The sequence below is a fragment of the Pogoniulus pusillus genome, chromosome 18 (assembly GCF_015220805.1).
Source record: "Pogoniulus pusillus isolate bPogPus1 chromosome 18, bPogPus1.pri, whole genome shotgun sequence".
Classification (NCBI taxonomy): domain Eukaryota; kingdom Metazoa; phylum Chordata; class Aves; order Piciformes; family Lybiidae; genus Pogoniulus; species Pogoniulus pusillus.
In genome coordinates this window covers 13770151-13792852 of record NC_087281.1, presented here as the reverse complement: position 1 = coordinate 13792852, position 22702 = coordinate 13770151, and the positions used below count along the sequence as shown (strand labels likewise).

General features: G+C 40.6%; 1 protein-coding gene across 3 annotated transcripts; it reads right to left on the bottom strand.

Moving 5' to 3' along the window:
• Positions 1 to 228: 228 nt before the first annotated feature.
• ERMARD (ER membrane associated RNA degradation) lies at positions 229 to 22669 on the bottom strand. 3 transcript variants are annotated; one of them, XM_064158473.1, is made up of 17 exons: positions 22639 to 22669; positions 19475 to 19614; positions 18847 to 18948; positions 17891 to 17980; positions 17036 to 17133; positions 15775 to 15911; positions 13595 to 13709; positions 12918 to 13020; positions 12448 to 12477; positions 11726 to 11794; positions 10653 to 10823; positions 9655 to 9738; positions 8357 to 8436; positions 7012 to 7134; positions 4834 to 5043; positions 2766 to 2879; positions 229 to 1607 (listed from the first exon to the last, which is right to left on the bottom strand). In XM_064158473.1, the coding sequence occupies exons 3-17, from the start codon at positions 18883 to 18885 to the stop codon at positions 1448 to 1450; spliced, it is 1623 nt and encodes a 540-aa protein (XP_064014543.1). In that variant the 5' UTR covers positions 18886 to 18948; positions 19475 to 19614; positions 22639 to 22669; the 3' UTR covers positions 229 to 1447. The 3 variants fall into 3 exon arrangements, with proteins under 3 accessions (XP_064014543.1, XP_064014539.1, XP_064014540.1); XM_064158469.1 differs by lacking the exon at positions 22639 to 22669 and adding an exon at positions 21040 to 21221; XM_064158470.1 differs by lacking the exons at positions 10653 to 10823; positions 22639 to 22669 and adding an exon at positions 21040 to 21221.
• Positions 22670 to 22702: the final 33 nt, after the last annotated feature.

Sequence of the window (22702 nt, the reverse complement as noted above, 5' to 3'; positions counted from 1 at the left end):
CCTATGAGAAGAGATCAGCACCAACCTCTCCACATCCTTTCGGGTAGCTGTAGACAGTGATGAGGTCCTCCCTCAGCCTCCTCTTTTTCAAACTAAACAGCCCCAGCTCCTTCAATTGCTCCTCATTGTGATGGTTTGGGTATTATCTGCCTACTTCCCCCTCTCCCCCCCCCCCCTTATGAAATCACCCAGACAAGACTCAGCTGAGCTGGAAATTAAGAATGGAGCTTTATATTTACAGCTTAGCACAATATACAAGGAGGTATTTACAATATCTACAGCTACAGACAGAAATAGACAAGTTAAAAAGTAATACAGAAACACAACAGCCCTCCCAGAAACCTGAGTCCCCAGGAGGGGCTCCCAACCATCCTTCCACCTCCTTTCCACCCCTCTACCTTACCCCAGACTTTGCCTTACACACAAGGTGAGTTTGAAGAATCGGCCAGGGGGCTTAGGAAGGAGACAGATTAGGTACACAGACAGCAGGTTAGGGAGAGACGTGGAGGCAGTCAGAGCCAGAGAGCAACTCTGTTATCTGTATTTATGTTCTTGTTTTATACATCTCATCAAGCCAATGAGTGAAGACATCACCATTGTTTCCTTTTCACAGCCTGTAATCTAATTCCTCTCACTAAAATAGCCCAGATAGGCTCAAACTAGCACTCATCAAGACTTATTCTCCAGGCACTTCACCAGCTTTGCTGCTCTCCTCTGCACTCTCTCCAGCACCTCAACATCTCTCTTGTACGGAGGTGTCCAAAACTGAACACAAGAAAACTACCTGAAAGGAGGTTGTAGCTGGGTGGCATTTGGTCTCTTCTGCCAGGCAACCAGCAACAGAAGAAGGGGACACAGTCTCAAGTTATGCTGGGGGAGGTCTAGGCTGGATGTTAGGAGGAAGTTGTTGGCAGAGAGAGTGATTGGCATTGGAATGGGCAGCTGAGGGAGGTGGTGGAATCACCATCCCTGGAGGTGTTCAAGAAAAGCCTGGATGAAGCACTTAGTTCCATGGTCTAGTTGACTGGACAAGGCTGGGTGCTAGGTTGGACTGGATGATCTTGGAGGTGTGTTCCAACCTGTTTGATTCTGTGATTATTTCCATTATATTGTATCCAGTCTCTTTTCTTAGATACTCCCAGTTTAATAGAAAACTAGAAAAAGGGGGTGGGGGGAAAGAAAAATTCATTAAGCTACTAAACACATAACACACTTAGAGCAGAATTTGCATCATCCCAACTTAGCTCACAGTAAATCATTTTCACTGAATTTGGAAGCCTGATCATTTGACTGTAGTGTCAACATCCACCTTTGGTTAAAAAGACTAAATTTTGCATTCAGAATTTGATGGCTGGTGAAGTTTGTCTTTGAATTAGACTTGTCAAATTTGAGGACACCAAAACTCCTCAGATATAACAATGTTCAAATAATTTTAAACCAAGCTAATTTATGTCACTAGCTGCATTAACATTAGCTTTCTGCCACTGATTTTCCTTATTTTCATCAAAGCTTTGTTTGTAAGCTCCATGGTTTCATCCCACTTGTTTTTCTCAGGGCTTGTGTACGTCACCAAGTTCTCTGTATGCTGCAAGATTGACTTCAAAAACCTGCAAGAAGAAAAAAAAAAGAAGAAAAAAAATCATTAAAGGATTTTTAAAGAAAAAAATAAATAAGTTAAAAAATATCTCAGTGCCTGATTTAAAGCTGATACTGTATCTAACTTTCCAAATCTTGCTCAGTATGATGAATGTACTCCCTCATTCTCAGAAGTAAGAAATGATGATTTTCAAAACTCCAATTGAACACTGCCTTGGAAAGAATGTGATCTCTCAGGGATCAGCCCTGGGACCAGTCTTGTTCAACATCTTTGTCGGTGACATGGATGGAGGCATTGAGTGCATCTTCAGCAAGTTTGCTGATGACACCAAGCTGTGTGGTGCAGCAGACAGGCTGGAGGGAAGTGATGCCATTCAGAGGGACCTGGACAGGCTGGTGAGGTGGGCACAAGCCAACCTAAGGAGTTTCAACAAGACCAAGGGCAAGGTCCTGCATCTGGGTGGAGGCAATGCCAAACACAAATCCAGGCTGGGCAGTGAGTGGCTGGAGAGCAGCCCTGAGGACAGTAACTTGAGGGTGCTGGTGGACGAGAAGCTCAACAGGAGCCAGCAGTGTGCAGTTGCAGCCTGGAGGGCCAACCAGAGCCTGGGCTGCATCAGGAGAAGTGTGACCAGCAGGTGGAGGGAGGTGATTCTCCCTCTCTACTCTGCTCTGCTGAGACCCCACCTGGAGTACTGCATCCAGTTCTGGAGCCCCCATTACAAGAGGGATGTGGTCGTGCTGGTGTGTGTCCAGAGAAAGGCCATGAGGATGATCAGAGGGCTGGAGCACCTCTGCTATGAGGACATACTGAAAGAGCTGGGGCTCCCAAGTGACCCTTCTTGTGGCCTACAAAAGAGCTGGGGAGGGACTGGGTTGCCCAGGGAGATGGTTGAGTCCCCATCCCTGGAGGTGTTTAAGACCAGGCCGGATGAGGCTGCAGCCAGCCTGCTCTAGGGCAGAGTGTCCCTGCCACAGAGTTGGAACTAGATGACCCTTGTGGTCCCTTCCAACCCTGACTGGTTCTATGGTTCTAAGTTATTTTAGTTCTTGAGTGAACACTGAGATACAATTGCTATAATGGTGGAAAGAGTGATAGTTGTGTACTCGAAGTCACACTGCCCATTATATTTTTCTCAGTTTCCATATGGCAAATCTGATATACTCACTTCAGATACTGCTGGTAATCAAAAGGATTCTTCTTGCAAACCAAATGGATATTGGCTAGTTCCAGAGTAATTAACACTAAGATCAGTCGCAGCACTGGAGACAAAAATTTCATGCTAGAAATGAACAAAAATATTTGAAAGAAAAAAATCCTAAATTAAATAGAAAATGTGAATACAAAACAAATTCTTTAGACTTCTGTATCTATTCTAAATTGCTGGGTATTGCATAGTGGTGGGGAAAAAGAAACTATGAAACGTTCTTCAGAGTAAATACTGAAACTTCAAACAAAGTTTGTGCATTATGAAACACCAAAACCAAACAGAAACACATCTAGTTAAGATTACAAAGGAAATCTCACCACCATTCATTATTCTGTAGATAAAAAATGTGGAGTCAGCTCAACTGCAAATATATACTGTCAGATGTCAGTTTATGCTATGTTTCTTAAATCATGGAATCAAGCAGGTTGGAAGAGACCTCCAAGATCATCCAGTCCAACCTAGCACCCAGCCCTGGCCAATCAGCTAGACCATGGCACTAAGTGCCTCAGCCAGGCTTTTCTTGAACACCTTCAGGGACGGTGACCTCACCACCTCCCTGGGCAGCCCATTCCAATGGCAAATCACTCTCTCTGTGAATAACACATTAAACATTTTTAGGAACATTACCTGGCCAAGAATACAGTATTTACAGCTTGCCTATTACAATTTCTAAATAGGAACAAACTGATGAAATAATAATCTTTCTTCTAGCTGTGAAGATGCTAAACCAGGTACAATGATAAAAAGCAGGAGCCTTGAAATCAGTTTAACCTGATTCAGACAAAAGTTGATTGTGCCCTGGTACTCAGCATGAGTGCAACCACACCTTGAGTACTGGGCCCTCATTACAAGAAAGGCATCACATGGGTCCAGAGAAGGGCAACAAAGCTGGTGAAGGGTCTGGAGAACAAGCCTTACAAAGAGTTGCTGAGGGAACTGGGGTTGTTTAGTCTGCAGAAAAGGAGGCTGAGGAGAGACCTCAGTGCTCTCTACAACAACCTAAAGAAGGTTGTAGCAAGGTGGGTGTCAGTCTCTTCTCCCTAATAGTAAGTGATAGGAAGAGAGGAAATGGTCTCAAGTTGCACCAGGGAAGGTTTTGTTTGGATATTGGAAGAAACACTTTCACTGAAAGGGTTCTCAAACACTAAAATAGGCCCCCCAGGAAGGTTACTGAATCCCCATTACTGGAGATGTTTCAAAGACATATACATGTGGTGCTAAGGGACATGGTTTAGTGCCAGATTTTGTAGAGGTAGATAATGGTGGTATTTGATGATCTTAAAAGTCTTTTTCAACCCCCAAAAAAACTATCATTCTATGAAAAGTTGAATAGTATTTATATGCTCAAATAGGAACATCCAGGAACTAAAAAATACAATCTAGCATTGAAATGATACTTTCATTTAAAAACTTATGATTTATGGTGAATGCTAAAAACATCCACTAAATTCTCCAGTTTGAGATTTTCTTGTTATTTCAATACTACTATGTAATAGAAGCTAGTTACTTAAATGTTTAAGAGTTAAGAACACATGAACATTGTTTAGCCTGGAGAAGAGGAGGCTCAGGGGTGACCTCATTGCTGGCTACAACTACCTGAAGGGAAGCTGTAGCCAGGTGGGGGTTGGTCTCTTACGCCAGGCAACTAGCAACAGAACAAGGGGACACAGTCTCAAGCTGTGCTGGGGGAGGTCTAGGCTGGATGTTAGGAGGAAGTTGTTGCCAGAGAGAGTGATTGGCATTGGAATGGGCTGCCCAGGGAGGTGGTAGAGTTGCTGTCCCTGGAGGTGTTGAAGAAAAGCCTGCCTGGATGAAGCACTTAGTGCCATAGTCTAGGAGACTGGCTAGGGCTGGGTGCTAGGTTGGACTGGATGATCTTGGATGTCTCTTCCAAGCTGGTTGATTCTATGAGTCTATGATTGTTTGCTTTAAACTTCTAGCACCAACCACTGAAAGCTAGCAACAGCAGCATGCAGCCACTCTCTCATTAACCTAATTACAAAGTAAGGAGAAAACACTGACCAACCTGTTCAACATTCGTAGATAGTTCTGCCTCTGTCGAGAGCGTAAAGCCTTGTTCACCCACTGTTTGTATCTCGCCTCAGTGCTGGCAATGACTTGTTCAGACACTCGGTGGCACTGTGTGCTTATCTTACGGAGTATCAGCAGTATTTCCAGAACAGCTCTCGGAGAATAAAGTGTGCGAATATGTCTAGTGCCAAGTTCAATCAATATCCTCCAAAACAGGAAAGAGTTGTTCATTCAAATCTTTTCTTAGCTGAATTTAACATGAGATACATTTCATATTTGGCATGGTTTGACTCATGATGTCTTAATGCAGAAAGCCTGGAAACATTACATTTCCCTCATGACAGAAAAAAAAACAAGGATCTGTGAAGTAGGGGCAGTGTTCTCTGTCACATTATGGAGTTTGAGTGCAAAACTGTTGGTGATTAAGTACGTTTCCCATTTTGGATCAAAGAAATACAACCACAATAAACAAAATTGCCTGGCTGAAACGATACACAGCAACACATCAAATCACACCAGGGCTGTGGTTACAGCCTCCTGCCATAGTTTTAATTCACAACGAATTAACATCCATCACAATAAAATTCACTAAGGCAAATGGTATGAGTTAGTACTCGCATTACTGTGTGGTCTTTCTTCTGGACAGAATAAGAAACAGACTGAACATTTTGTAAAATCCATGTGGTAAGGTCATTGTTTTAATCAATGCCACTCCAGATCATAGTTTGCTGAAGAACTCAAAATACCTTTCTGCTGTCCAAGCTAACATGCCACACATTACTTCAAACACTCTGTTCTCCCAGAAATGTCTCAATCTCCCTTATGCTCAAATTATCTTTGAGACGGCAAAACATTAATGAAGGACAGTGACAAAGATAGAAATCTCTATAAATGATTTCAGGAAACAGAAGACACACATAATATGTAAGTAAAGTAACTGCTAAAATTGTTTTCACACTGTCCTGCCCATGCCTTATGGGTTTAACTAGGACAGTCTTCTTTTGACACATTAATTCAGTCATGAGGCTCTCAAGACTATTATAAGAGCATGAACTAAAAATCAAACTGTTCTGATCATTATTCCAAGTCAGAAATAATTGGGGCTAACATATTTCCACATCTGACAAAGCACAGGGTTAACCCTTCCAGGGGGGCTGTTCTTGAACCTGACCCGAGGTGGTCTTGGCCCCTCCTCAGGGGTGAGTTTGAACACTACCAGGTGATGGTGGTCAGCCCACTCCCCCTTCCTGTCTAAGACCCATAAAAGCAGGGGGACTTCCTGTTCTCACTCTCTTCCCCCTGCCTTCCTGCTCACCAGAAATCAACAACCTGTTCCTGGTTCTCTTTTGTCTCAGCACGTGGCCATCACCCACCAGGCAGACAAATCTATTTGCCATGAAATCTGGTTGTATATTTACTTATTTTGTATCTTGTTTCCCCTTCCCTATATCTTTTTAACTTCCCTACCTCATATACCTATTATTTATTGTTACATCTTTCTTCTTTTAACTTCCAAATCACAGTGAGATTATTTATTTGGGTTTGTATACCTTTCCTCTCTCTCCAGGTAACTTCTTTTCTTTTGAGAAAGAAGGGGGAAGAGGGAAGGGCACCCTATGAATTATTACTGGTTCTATCAACTATATTTGAGTCTCTGGGATATTTAAGTAAGAACTGAGACAGACAACAAGTATAATGAGATGCCTTCTGTTTCACAATCTTAATATTAAAGCATGAGAGAATAGAATTATGTAGCAGCATTTTACTAACTGCAAAGCATGGCAGTAACACCAAGCAAATTAAAATTAATTTATGATGGTTTTAGCATACAAAACAGATAAAAACCAAGTTGATGTAGTCAGTACATAAGTATTTAAAACATTTTGCTTCCCCATTTGGAAAGAAAAATGGTTGGGTTTTTTTATGTTAATTTCCAAGTAAAATCTCTACTGTAATCATGTACCAAATCTACTCTGTGTCATCCTTCTGAAAGTAATTTTCAGCTACATTCCTAAGATCTTTAAATGGAATCAGCAGCAGTGTTAGAAAAGTGCATGCAGTGTTTCAAGCACTGCTCTACAAAATGGGAGAAGGAGTGACTCATGTTTCAGAGTTCTTGTGTTGAGCTTTATGTAGAGGCTGACAGCAGGAAGTAGGAACACATCAAACTCACCTCTCTGTTAGGATGCTATTGACTGGATCATCTGAACTACGGCAGTCCTGGGGCACGTATTGTTGCAACTCGGATACAATTTCAGACAACATTAAAGTACTGGCTTCATCATTTCCTTGAAACCTTTTAAGCAAAAGAAGAAAGCAAATTTTAAATAATAAAACAGTGGAGTACTTATTTATCAAACAGCATAGATCAAGATGCAAAGATATTTTGGATAGCAGTGTATTCAATGCCCACTCTCATTCTGCCATAATGGCCCTTTTCCCCCCGCTTTATAAGCATGACTATTTCACAGAATCATAGAATCAGTCAGGGTTGGAAGGGGCCACAAGGATCATCTAGTTCCAACCCCCCTGCCATGAGGAGGGACATTACACCCTAAAGCAGGCTGGCCACAGCCTCAGCTACCCTGGCCTTAAACACATCCAGGAATGGGGCCTTAACTGCCTCCCTGGGAAACCCAGTTCAGGCTCTCACCACTCTCATGATGAAGAACTTCCTCACATCCAGTCTGAAGCTACTCACCTCCAGCTTTGCTCCATTCCCCCCAGTCCTGTCACTACCTGATTGCCTAAAAAGTCCCTCCCCAGCTTTTTTGTAGGCCCCCTTCAAATACTGGAAGGCCACAAGAAGGTCACCTCAGAGCCTCCTCTTCTGCAGACTGAACACCCCAACTCTTTCAGTCTGTCCTCATAGGAGAGGTGCTTCAGCCCTCTGATCATCCTCATGGCCCTTCTCTGGACATTTCTCTGGCTACACCAAATATTTTCTTAGTCTCAGCAGTCTTCTGAAAGTCTTGTAATTATTCACCAAAAGCATACTGAGTATGTGCTAGGCACACTGAATTTTCACCTCAGTTCTAAACAAGTGCAATTATCTCCAGGGAGATTGACTTCCTTCTTTTGAAATAATAAAAGGATGCTACTTTCTAAGTAGTAGCTTCTTAAACTCTTCCCCTCATTTGATTACTAAGATCTTTTCAGAATAGGCAGGTTTTTTTCTGCTTTACATTTGCTGAGCCATCTTTTTTTTTGTTTTGTTCAGCTTCCTAAGAGCCCCTTTGGCATCTCTTCAGAAAGAGAATGTGGAGGCACGAACACCTTCATACATTTCAGCTATCTTCTCATTCCTTCAAGTTAATCCACTGCTTATGTTTTTATAGTGTCCATAGTAACGTGTACAGCACAGAATAAACTAAAAAGTACAAAGAGGTCTTTCTCACAAGCCCTCTGGTGGTTATCACCTTCCAAGTACAGCTTCTGAAGAGACACTTCATCTCAAATCCCACAGCCATCCTTCATAACTCTTTTGAGAGCCACCTTTTTTAACAGCATGTACATACCTTTTAAACATTTGAACATGTTCCTCAGGCACTGTCGGCAATTTAGGCCATAAGCAAATGCTCTTCATACATTCCAGCACCTCAAAAACATACCATCAAAAATGTTATGTGAAATGTAGTCTTTGACAGAGAGGACAACATATTTACTTTTCTTAGAGGCTATTTCAGAAAAAAGTATTTCAGAAAAAAATAACAAGCAGTAAGCTATGTGTTCAGTGGTCATAATTGTATAAGCCAACATCAGTTGTTAAGGTTAATGTCAGGGAAAAAAGTCTTAATTATAGAATCACCCATGTTAGAAGAGATCTCCAAGATCATCCAGTCCAACCTAGCATCCAGCACTAGACAATCAACCAGACCATGGCACTAAGTGCCTCAGCCAGGCTTTGCTTCAACACCTCCGGGGATAAAGACTCCACCACCTCCCTGGGCAGCCCATTCCAATGCCAATCACTCTCTCTGGCAACAACTTCCTCCTAACATTCATCCTAGACCTCCCCTGGCACAACTTGAGACTGTGTCCCCTTTTTCTATTGCTGGTTGTCTGGGAGAAAAGACCAACCCCCACCTGGCTACAGTTTCCCTTCAGGTAGTTGTAGACAGCAATGAGGTCAGCCCTGAGCCTCCTCTTCTCCAGGCTAAACAACCCCCAGCTCCCTCAGCCTCTCCTTCCAGGGCTGTGTTCCAGGCCTCTCACCAGCCTTGTCACCCTCCTCTGGACACGTTCCAGTATCTCAACATCTCTCTTGAATTGAGGAGGCCAGAACTGGACACAGGATTCATGGTGTGACCTGACCACTATTGAGTACAGGGGAAGAATAACCTCCCTTGTCCTATTGGCCACACTCTTCCTGATCCAGGCCAGGATGCTCTCTTGGCCACCTGGGCACACTGTTGGCTCATGTTCAGCTACTATCTACCAGTATCCTGAGGTCCCTTTCTTTGTGGCTGCTCTCCAGCCACTCTGTCCTCAGCCTGCAGCACTGCTTGGGATTGCTGTGAGCAAAGTGTCTACTGCACTCGGCCTTGTTAGATCTCTGCCCACCCATCCAGTCTGTCAAGGTCCCTCTGCAGGGCTCTCCTACCCTCCAACAGATCCACAAATACTCCTAGCTTGGTGTCTTCTGCAAATTTACTGATGATGGACTCCTCGTCCAGATATTGAACATGACTGGCCCAGCACTGATCCTTAATTAATTAATGTATACTTCCACACTGAAACGATGTCTGAATAAACTAATTTCCTGTTCTTTCTCCCTTTTCTTTTTTTTCCCAGTATAGAAAATGAAGAAACTTACCTGTTTCTTGAGCCGGGGAATTGGATGAAATTGAGAATGGTAGCAACTTGCACACTTCAGCAGTGGTTTAATGACCATGTGCTCCTGATTTAAAAAAACACACACAATACATAACAATCTCTTTAAAGTGCCCTAATCATAAGCAGATCTAGACTTAGATTTAATTTCATGCAAGCCACCTATAGTACTGAAGTCAATAAAGACTTCTGAATGTCTCAGAGCTGAAAGCAGTCATCAGCATAGTGAGTGTTTCTTCAAGACATTTTAACTGTGGTACTTGATGGTAGCTGACAGAAAAGCAACCAAGTATTCACTCATTGCAGCAGCATGCAACACAGATCTTGAGAAACTAAAAAGAATTGTGACTAAGACATGGTAGATTTACCTCACAGGATACTTTATATTAAAAGAAGTAATTCCAAATACTAACAGGAAATTGTGGGGAGCAAATACAACAGATAAAAAGTGTTCAAGAAATCACAGCACAGAACATGGATACAAATTACATGTCATTAGTGAGGCAGCATAATTTATATTGTCACAGAGCAAAAAAAAAGCTGAACTAGTACTTCAGTGGCTGAGCTACAGTTGTTCTACACACCTTTCAGACAATGCAGCAGACAAACAGGCTAGGCATTGATACAATTTGACAAAATAAGGTGGAATCACTATAATTTATGGATCAACCATGTGAATAATGAGTGGGTAAGGAAACACATTAAGGTACAATAAGAAAGGGAAATCTTTTGAAAACTTTCTGTTCTTATTTAGCTGCAAAACTAGGGGAAAAAAAGTATTTTTACTTTTTTTTACTTGGAAGAATACTTTAACAAAAAGCTGCTGTCAAGAAAGTCTGGAGTTATATGACTCTCTAGCTTTAGATCTGATACAAAAAAAGAAAACCCAAACAAAAAACAACCCTAAAAAAAGCAACAACACAGCAACACAAAAAACCCCACACAAAAGAACTCTTCTGAAAACATAATATTGATCCCTACCTTAAAAGCAACTATGTCCCCATCTGAGAATCTGCAGAGAAGAGTAATTGCAAATGCAACTATCTGATTAGCTACTTCTCTGGGAAATGTTTCCAGATTCATCTCTCCGTGACTCAAACGATCTCTTATACGTGGACCCTCCTGGTGGTTCAAGAAATCCCAAAGAAACTCCTGTGGAAGCATACACTAAATGTATAGGATTCTATTCTACATGTATTCCCATAGAATAAATACATTCAGTGTACAGGATACCTATGAAAGGTAGTGTGTGATCATGTATATAGGAAAGAGACATTTAAGTGGTCAGTGAAAACGATGCAAATAATGTTTGTAAGAAAACGCAACCTAACTAACAAAGCAGCAAGTTGTCCATCTTTGTAGCTTATGAGGAAACTCAAAACCAATGTACATGCTATTTTGTGAGAGGTAACAACAGATTTCTGTCAGCTTTGTCTCCCATGTCCTCTGCAGCTCTACTGCCTCTATTAATAGGGCAATACATTCAGATCTTCCCTACAGTTTCCAAAGCTATCTAAATTCAACACGTTGACTGCCACTTTGGATGCAGGCTGAGCTCTGAGCAGCTATGTTTTTGTGCCATCTTCCCAAGCAGAGTAAGATGTGCCCCAGAAGGAATTAGAAAGGAGTAAGTTTTAATTTTCACTCTATAAAGCACTATTTTTTCTTCTACTCCGTTGGAAGTCTAAAAATCATAGAATCAACCAGGTTGAAAGAGACCTCCAAGATCATCCAGTCCAACCCAGCATACAGCCTTATCCAATCAACTACACCATGGCACTAAAATATCTCTAAGACTTCTCTATCTGAAAAGGAAAGATAATTTTATATCCCAACCCTATGTACTTTGTATCCATCACCAACGAAAAGGGTAACAACTGGTTCTAAGCTGATGGAGATAAGCTATGTGAAATACAACAGTATTAAGCATGCTTATCAATAATAAAACAAAACAACAAGGAAAATGAAGGAAAGGAGGAGAGAAGGAATGTGAAAGTAAAGAAGAGAGAAAGAGAGAGATTAAAAACAAACAACAAAACTTTCAAAACACTTACCATGGCAGGCTCCTCAAGAACTGCAGGAAGCTGATTGACTTCTCCATTATGCAAATGCTTTGCTAACATCTAGAAAAAAAAAGTAATTGCAATAGAAACAACTAATTGGAAGTCAAACAATCCAAATAAAACCAGCAACTAAAGCAATTAGTTTCCCTAATGCTAAGTAATTGCTTCAGTCGCTTAAGAACCAAGGTGCAAAATTATTATTGACAGACAATTTGAGATAATTCAAGAGAGTTATAAAATTTAGGATTTCTGCTTGCAATGTTTATTTGTATTTACTTTGAATAACTGAATACATTTAGAAGAAACTAAAGTCTGTTCATTAACATTAATTTTGATATTTTCTGGGAGATTCCAAGTTTTAAATGTTTACGGTTCACCATCTTATGCTTGGAAACAATTAGAAAGAATCTCTTAGCTAACACAAGACAGTACTTTCTGATTAGCCAACACAAGACAGTACTTTCTGGTCTCTAGTAATGGCAATGGGCTGCCCAGGGAGGTGGTAGAGTTACCATCCCTGGAGGTGTTCAAGAAAAGACAGGATGAGGCACTTAGTGCCATGGTCTAGTTGATTGGCTAGGGTTGGGTGCTAGGTTGGACTGGATGATCTTGGAGGTCTCTTCCAACCTGGTTGATTCTATGATTCTATGAAACATGCATGTGCTTAGATTCTGACATCTGTATATATTTTAAAATAATTAAATCACAAATACCTCATCAAAAGTGGTATAGAGAGTAGAAGGCTGAAACAAAAGAAAATTATTATGATTTGATTTTCAAATTGAAACAATTAACTAGACATGTATACTAAACATATTCATTTGTGTGAGATACCAGAGGTGCACGAATAGCAAATCCACCCCACCCTTACAAATAAAAAAAGATACTTTATGTGCCAAGTTTATGAGAATAAATATACCATGATTTATTTCCAATCCTAAACTACTGATTCTGAACACTAACCTTCAAGTACTTTTTCTGAATTCCTTTATGGAAAAGGCATCTCTACAAAACTGAAGAGGTAATCATGAACCTCTACTAGAAATCTGTGGTTAATGTTCCATGTTTGATTGAAAATTTTTGGGAGGAAACCTGTAAATGTTCAAACACCAGGCTTCTAGAATAATTATTCTGCAAATATTGTTAGCACTACACCATAAATTACTCTAGACAGAAAATTTACCTCAGCTGTTAGCAATCGATTTGGACATTTATTAGTTGTAGTGAAGAGCAGTCTAAGTCCAACTTCCAGCTGAGGAAGTAAGAGAATCACACAGTCAGCATACCTGAAAAAACAACAGAGATACCCAAAGAGGATTCCCTCTCTTATAAATATTATCCAAGTGGAAATTAGAGCCATCTCAGAGTTACACTTGCAGGCCAAAAAATCCAGAGCAAAATTCCCTTGTAATGCACTTTGTTTACAAACAAAAAATGGCTACTTGCACCCAACAGAGGCTGACCACTGAATTCAAACCAGCTCAAATAGTTTGCAAAATGGGAAGGATGGGAGAGGAAAACAAAACAATGTTGTTTCATTTTGTAGTTTGCTTTTTTTCAACTCAAGATGTTAATAGCTGAATATTTGTTTTCACTTGCTTTGTAAAACTCTCCTTTGTTGGTTGCATCTGCAATAGTTCTTCTTAAGTTCCAAAATACAGTTTATAATTGCAGTTGGCATAAAGTGGTATGTCAACAAACCTTCTGACAGGCCACTAAAACAATGCATGATGATATGTTGTTAAGCAACAGACACAGCAAAAAGCTGTAGTACCTACAAATACTGCTAGTGTTTTATAAATTCAGAATATATTCTTTTTATATTCAAAAATAATAACAAAAAACCAAATTGGCTGTTACCTGTTTTGCCTGAAAGCTGTTAGAGCAGCCATCCAAAATGGTAGCATTGCTTTTAAAACAAAACTGGACAGCTTCACTAGCTCTTCAGCTAGGGAAAGTGTTTCATGATTAAGATCTGCAAGTTAGAAAAACAACACTGATAAACTATACACAATGAATGGTTTACTAAAACATCATTCTAGACTTTTCACTCAGATGGTAAGGTTATTTCTGTATTTGTAAAGAGAGTTACTCAATTTAACTATGCAAGTACAATGGTAGCAATATTTAAGATCAGAAACCAAGTTTATATATTGCATTTTTAGCAATAACTGTAGCCAGGTGGGGGTTGGTCTCTTCTGCCAGGCAACCAGACACAGAACAAGGGGATACAGTCTCAAGTTGTGCTGGGAGAGGTCTGTGCTGCATGTTAGGATAAAGTTGTTGGCAGAGAGAGTGATTGGCATTGGAATGGGCTGCACAGGGAGGTGGCGGAGTCACCGTCCCTGAAGGTGTTCAAGCAAAGCCTGGCTGAGGCACTTAGTGCCATGGTTTAGTTGACTGGATAGGGCTGGGTGCTAGGTTGGACTGGATGATCTTGGAGGTCTCTTCCATCCTGGTTGATTCTATTATTCTATGATTGTAGAGCAGAAATAGCTAAAAAGTTTTAGCTGCTTTTTGCTGAGATTGAAATACTACATAACAACTGAACACAGTTCTGTTGTGTTGATCTCCACCTACTTTGGATGTATTAAAAAAGGATCATTTTAATTAATTTAATTAATTCATTTTAAAAGTATAATAGGAATATTTTAACATAAGAGCATTATCTGTGCTGATATTTAGCACTACAGATTAACATTTAATACTTCAATGCTCTCATATAATGCAACTCACACTTAATAATTCACATTATAAATATCCAAGAGAAAGCTTAAAATGGCAACTGCATGATTGCAGCAGGTATGATTTTTATGACACAAATCAAGAGCTGTAAGATTTGTACTACTTGATGACTAGTATGTTACCAGCCTAATTTAGTTCTCAAAATCCCTGCTCCATGAATAGTTGCTCGATTAGCAAACTGATTATGTAGCACAAACAGATCATGACCATCATGGACACTGTTGTTGCTTTAAAAATAGTAGAAATAAACTTGCAGGGAACACAAGACTTTTAATATGACACTCCAGGTTCCTCCCTAAGAAAATCAATATACTGAAGACACATTACCATTCTTTGCTCTGTTTCAATACTGCCTTCTTTTTAAGATGCAGGGTACTCCTGCAGATATCTTTGGAGCTGGTACACACTGATTCTGTGTGCTAGTTTGAGCCTAGCTGGGATATTTTGGTGAGAAGAATTAGATTATAGGCTGTGAAAAGGAAACAATGGTGATGGCTACTTCACTCCTACGCTTGTTGAGATGTATAAAAACGAATGTAAATATAGGTAACAGAGTTGCTCTCTGTCTTTTGGTCTGCATGCACTTCTCTATCCTGCCTGACTAATCCTTCTGCTTCCTAACACCCCTGGCCAACCCTCCAAATGTATGGCAATGTTAAATGTAAGGCAAAAGTCTGGGGTAAGGTACAGGGGTGGGAAGAAGCTGGAAGGGTGGTTGGGAGCCCCTCCTGGGGACTCTGGTTTCTGGGAGGGCTGTTGTGTTTCTGTATTACTTTTTAACTTGTCTATTTCTGTCTATAGCTGTATCTATTGTAAATACCTGTTTGTATATTGTGCTAAGCTGTAAATATAAAGCTTAATTCAATTTCCAGATAGGATGAGTCTAGTTTGGGTGATTTTTCTAAGTGTGTGGGGAATGGGTAATATCCAAAACATCATATCCTGGAAAGAATTAAACTTTGTAAATGCAGAGTAGTTGACTAATAGAGAAAATGAACTCTCAGCATCAAAAAATCAAAACATTCATTTGCAGTCTTAGAAGTACAGTCATATGTTTCAACGTGTTAGAATCATTTCAGAATGTTGCATGTTTTGATTTGAGTCAGTGGAACTGTCTACCTATTAAAAAGAATCGTCCTACAAGCATGCCTGATTAATGACAGTTTATAACAGCATCTTCATTAAAGTCCAATCTTAAAATTGGAAAAAATGCATGATTTTTCAACAACACTTTTGGACAATGAAACAAGCACAAAAATAGCATAACAAAAAGTTGGTAATGGTTAGATACTTGCCTGGAAATACATCAAGCTCATCTAAGCTAAGGAAGATCACATAGGGTCGATGTATTAAAGTATGTTTAGTTTGCAGAAGATACATCTGTAACAATTGACCCAATCCTGCTGTTAAGAAAAGCAGCATAGCACAGTATCTAGAGAGAACACCATAATATATATTAGAGAAGCTTATACAAGTAAATGTTCTACAAATAATCAACATTTGTGGGTTGGGAACAAAGGGATTTCTTGCTCTTTCTAAAAGCATCTAAAACTTATGCTCCCAAACTGTTTTGAGTAAGAATACATAATCAAAGAATCAGTCAGGGTTGGAAGGGACCGCAAGGATCATCTAATTCCAACCCTCTTGCTATAGGGGAGTTGGAACTCGCCCTGTGTTTGTGTTTCTGCCATGGGGGAAATGGCATGGCCCTGGCAGCAGGCAAGGGCAGAGGGCTGCTGGTGGTGATGTGCTACAGAAAGTGGCTGCTCTTGGCAATTCAGTTAATGAAATCACAGAATCAGTCAGGGTTGGAAGGGACCACAAGGATCATTGAGTTCCAACCCCCCTGCCATGCCCAGGGACACCCTACCCTAGAGCAGGCTGCCCATAGCCCACCCAGCCTGGCCTTAAACACCTCCAGGGATGGAGCCTCAACCACCTCCTTGGCCAACCCAGTCCAGGCTCTCACCACTCTCATGCTCAACAACTTTTTCCTCACATCCAGTCTGAACCTACCCACCTCCAGCTTTTGCTCCATTCCCCCTAGCCCTGTCACTACCTGATATCCTAAAAAGGCCCTCCCCAGCTAACTAATAATAATTAGTTACATTCATAAAAATAAATGCAGAATTGGGAAAAAAGCATCATTGTATTCTACATCATCTGTTTCTCTTCCTACTACTCCATTCCTCTGCCTGTTATTCTAAGTCACTCCCAACTGCCCTGACAGACAAGGAACTGGTTTCTTGCTTTCCCTGCTAGTAAAAAAACCTGCAGCTTTATAATGAATGAAGTGTTCTATGGCCATAATTTTCCAAAAGCAGCAGCAGCAAAGGAAAACAGGATGTTGCCAGAGGCCTTTGTACCTTTTTTCATTATTAGAATCATAGAATCAATCAGGTTGGAAGAGACCTCCAAGATCATCCAGTCCAACCTAGCGCCCAGCCCTATCCAGTCAACTAGACCATTAAGAACAGTAAGTTCTGCTAACAGCTTTTCAAGTGCCCTCATGTCTGACTGCTAAAAAAAAAAAAAAGCTTCATTTCAGTAACTTACTTTGCAGGAATTTCTTGTGGGGCTGCAAACCCATGCCACAAAACATTACGAAGATTCAGACCGTACGGAGATCCAATGAATACTCTCAGTACATCCATCTAAGTAATAAACAAACTGATTACTGCATGAAGAAATCTAATCTTTATTACCTTGTGTCTTTTCTGGACAGAAAATTGCAGAAGAAATTGAGAAACTACAATATCTACTGTCAAGGTAATTGGCCACAGCTTGTCACAGTAACAGCAATGCATTATTTGCAATTCCCAGTGTTCTCTGAAATGAAATCTTTCCATTTACTTGCACATGCTATAAAATACAATGCAGGAAGAAGCTCTCTAAACAGCCATGAGAGTTGAACAAATGAAATAAAATTCGACTATTAGTTCCTGCAGTATACCATGATTTAATAGAAAATACAGAATTTTCTTTCAAGGCTATATTCTTAGATCACAATCAAACAAAAAGGGGAACTTTTCTGGTTTTTCACTGTAAGAACTGAACTGCTCCACATGCCACACAAATTCAAGGAATAATCCTTGAAATAAAGGAACAATCAAGAAATAAAACTACTTGACTGCTAACAATAAACAAATTTTTTTGTGTGTAGGTTTTTAATGTAGAAAAGCAAGCAACAACTTATGACCTTTAAAAATATTTCCATTTACAATATTCACTGGTTTTGCTTTATAACCCTCAGACCATAAAATGTATAAAATGAAAGCTTTTTTCCAATATATTACAGAATTTGAAAACTCTTCTTCAACAGTACAAGCAAAGCCTATGCTTGGAAACTTGCCATTGGCAAGAAGAAAATGAGATCAGTGTTTATTCCTTATTTCAAAACTATGCACTTACTACAGCTTTTCCAAAGACAACTGCAAGCTGCTCAGAAGCAAGTAAGTCTCTTAGAAGAAAAGGGCAATCTGTACCAATTAGTAAATAGACCTATTTAAAAAAAGCAAAACAAGTAACATAAGCAATTCAGTATGCTTCTTTTCATTTCAAACATACAACTTGACCATTTCACCCAGTAGCCACTTTCATTAAAGTCATGAATCAAACAAAACTCATCAAATCCTTAAAAAGGCTTCAAATCCTGTAATTTTGTGACAAATTAACATTTATAGATGGTATCAGGTAGGAAAATGTGGATGTCTTATTTAACATTCTGATAGGTTTTCATAGAATCAACCAGGTTGGAAGAGACGTCCAACATCATCCAGTCCAACCTAGCACCCAGTGCTAGACAATCAATTAGACCATGGCACTAAATGCCTCATCCAGGCTTTGCTTCAACACCTTCAGGGATGGTGACTCCACCACCTCCCTGGGCAGCCCATTCCAATGCCAATCACTCTCTCTGGGAAGAACTGCCTCCTAACATCCAGCCTAGACCTACCCTGGCACAACTTGAGACTGTGTCCCCTTGTTCTACTATTGGCTGCCTGGCAGAAGAGACCAACCCCCACCTGGCTACATCCTCCTTTCAGGTAGTTGTGGGCAGCAATGAGGTCACCCCTGAGCCTCCTCTTCTCCAGGCTGCACACCCCCAGCTCCCTCAGCCTCTCCTCATGGGGCTGTGTTCCAGGCCTCTCACCAGCTTCATTACCTTTCTCTGGACACATTCCAGTACCTCAACATCGCTCTTGAATTGAGGACCACACAGTACTCAAGGTGTGGCCTGACCAGTGCTCAGTACAGGGGAAGAATAACCTCCCCTATCCTACTGGCCACACTGTGTTTTTGGTGTCTCTATATGTACTGCTCTGTTCTTCCAGGAAAACAAAAAGTCAAGCAATTAAGGGACTTACATCACCGAGGGCTCGCTCCACGCATGATGTTAGTTTCATTAAACCAAGAGCAACTTCAGTAGCTTGTGTATATTGTAGAATATCAAATATTTCAAGAAATAACTGTTATGATGGGGAGAGGAAGAATGTTGTATTAAATGTTCAGAAAACAAATAATCAAATTGTCAAACTCACAGAGAAACCTAAATATTCCTCCATGACATACGCAAATGCAGTAAGAAAACCAGTTATGGCAAGGAGGTAAAAATGTAGATGTCTGGAAAGAAACTGCTCTAGAGCCTCTCTTGTAGTTTCAGATCCAATACATCTATATATTTGCATATTACATATGCAAAATCACATATATGAAAACTATTAACAACAACTTTACACAGTAAAACCTGGCATTAGGCACAGAGTATTAGGAAAACATTGAAAATAATCCTGTCAAAGCACCTCATGTTCTCTGATAACTTACACAAAACTTAATTACAAAGACAGGAAAATTAGAGGCAACTATGTATCAGAGAAAGACAGATACAAAACCTAGGTATTCTGGCTCATTAGTACTTCTTTTGCGTTCTCACATTAAACTTCTACAAAGAGCTCATGTGCCAAAAGACAAATTGTCAACAGATCATTTTCATACCTTAGTGCAATTTGTCCAGTGGAACCATAATGCATACTGAGCTGCAAATTGCTCCTTGGTCAGAGATTTGAAGTGCAAATCAACAGATTCACATACAGGTCCTAATGATCGTATGCTTCTGATGTAATCCACACTTTGATCTTAAAACAAAAAAAAGGAGGGTAATTAGAGCACCAAACTTCCTGAAGGTCCAATATTCTAACATTCATTAGTAAAACCTGTTAAGCTTCCATACAAAGAATTTTATACAGACTACTTTAGCACAATACAGTATAATTTACTGTCCAAAAGACCACGTAGATAAGCTGAAGTGCAGTGTGAAACAAGCTAGGATTGTGTACCATCTCCATGTTAAAAAACAAACAAATAAAAAAAGAAAGTAACTAAGATTATCATAGAATCATATAATGGTGTGGGTAGAAAGAGATCTCCAAAGGTTATCTAATCCAATCTTGCCCTTGCAGTGAACAGGGACATCCTCCACTAGATCAAGTTTCCCAGAGCCTTGTCAAGCCTGATCTTGAATATCTCCAGGGATGAGGCCTTGACTACCTCCCTGAGCAATCTGTTCTGGTGTTCCATCACACTCATGGTGAAGAACCTGTTCCTAACATCCAATCTAAATCTACTCTTCTCCAATTTCAAACCACTGTCCCTCGTCCTATCACTACAGGCCTTTGTAAACAGTCTCTCTCCATCCTTCTCGTAGATCCCCTCTAGGTACCAGAAAGCCACTATTAGATCTGCCCAGTCTTCTCTTCTCCCAGCTGTAAAAAACCCCAGCTCCCTAGCTCTGGCTTTACTGAAATGGGGAAAATCTACTGTAGTACATAAAGTCCACATAATCAAAGAGGAACTTAGTGCAGGCTCAAAGTGATATGTCAAACTACACCACCAATACCCTCTAAAAAATGCAGACAGCTGTGGTAATTTTAAGAGTAGTGGTGGGACACTTTTATAGGGAGATAAATTCTTATGTTTTAATGGAAGATATTGCTCAGTACAGAAACACATGATTTTTACCACCTCAGAAAATTAATAAAGGAGCTTGCTTGATGCAGTTTGCCAAATTAAAATTCATCAAGTTCATCAGGGCATAAATGTTTTGTTTTGGTTAAAAAAACAGTTATAAACTGCTCTGCATACAGAAAGGAAACCAAATAGCACTTCTGTACTGAGCTAAAGTTGGGGAAACAAAACCCGTCAACAGCAGGAATACTGATGGAGCCAATGTGTTTTAATTTACTGCAAAATGGATACAAAGAACAGGGAAAGCAGTTATGAAGTAGAACTGAAACCCTTATGTACATACACATGAAGCTGGGAAGCAAGACGAACGAGGAACTACAGAAGCAGCTACTTATGTAGCACAGACTAAATGAATAACCAACAATAATCAAACACCAAACGTGGATGAAAAATGTACATAGACAGCACATACCATAATCTGCAAAGACAATGTTGTACTGTAACAAATGTCATAACTAGAACAGGATTGATACAAACTCTACTGAGATTTTGCATCCATCTTAACTGCACTGCTACTACAGTAGTTAAACACCAACCTGATTCAAGATAATACACGTGCTCTGTTACAGCTTGCCAGCATACTTCGCCCTTCTCAGATAATACGTTATTAATATCATAGGTATCCTTCTTCTCAAATCCAAGTTTGCAAATCCTGTAATGCACAGCTGGAGAAAGACAACTAGCGACCGGGTCGGATGCCATCTAGAACACACACCAGAAGAGTCCCTGCATTAAGAAAGCAAATGGGAACAAAGAAAATCATTATAAAAGCATTCCCACAAGCACAGATATACAGGTAGCATTACAGCATCTATAAACAAGTCGTTAAGCTTAGCAGTGCTTTCATCTACGAGTATGATAAAAAGAGGTCTGAGCAGAACCACCTTGTGGAAAACTGAGAATTGCTCTATTTGATGGCAAATTTCTGAATAGCTGTGTCTACTGAACTGATGCAAAGATAGCTCAAAGCAAAAGATCCCAGTTTAAATAGAACTGTTCTGCTTCACCTCTGAATTTGTATATTGTATATTTCTATATATATATCGCAAATATCTGCTTGTATATTGTGCTAAGCTGTAAGTATAGAGCTTCATTTAATTTCCAGATCGACTGAACCTAGTCTGGGTGATTTTCTTAAGTGTGTGGTGGGGCGGGTAATACCCAAACCATCACACAGGGAAATAAATGCCACTTAAAGTAAGCCCAAGAACTTCAGTCCTTCTGACCATCAAAACGATAGGGGAGAAAGGATCATGAATTCTGATGGAACTAGTAGCAATGGTAGACCAATCTAAGCATAAATGTTATTTGCACATTAGTCTAAACAGAAAGACAGACTCAGAAGCATACATTTAAATTACTGCTCATGTTGACAAGGAGAAAAGTGCTGACTTAGTAAAACCAGAAAAGACAGACACGGAGCTGCTTGAAAAATGAAATATCACAACAAATATAAAAATATTATATTAGAGTTAAATTTAAAACATTTTTTTCCTCTTATGTGGTGGAATTGACCCTCGTAGTATGCAATTTTTGAATTCATGGCTTCAAATGGTGATGAAACCTTTATATAGGTAACGGCACTGAGCAAATATGACTGCTCCTATACGGTTTCTATTTGCTATTAAACCCCCAAACACCTGAAATGTTTCTAAAACACTCAGTTCAGACTTTCACCTATTTTGAGCCCCCCTACATTATGAGGCTGGAGGCCAGAGTAAAACTTGAACTACCACTGCCACCTTTTATTGTTTAAAGAACTGTCCAGACGCAGGTAGGTGACTTTCTCCGAAGAGCCCGCGACCAAGTCCCGGCTTTCTACCGGTGACAGTGCGACACAGACGGGACTGCTACCGCCCAGCCCTCGGGCCGCGGTACCGGCATTACGCCACAGCTGGCAGGGGCCAAAGGAAGCGGCGCAGCCGGCTGGCGGTAAGGGCAGCAGCAGCCCCCAGCCCAATGCCCCCACGCTCACGGCACACCGCCGAGCGCGCCGCGCCGCGGTACCGGCATTACGCCACAGCCGGCAGGGGCCAAAGGAAGCGGCGCAGCCGCCTGGCGGTAAGGGCAGCAGCAGCCCCCAGCCCAGAGCCCCCCCACTCACGGCACACCGCCACGGCGGCCTGCTGCGCTACCTCTGCCACTGCCGTGCCCGTCCGCCCGACGCCATGACGCTCCGCTAGCGTGTGGCGTCACGGC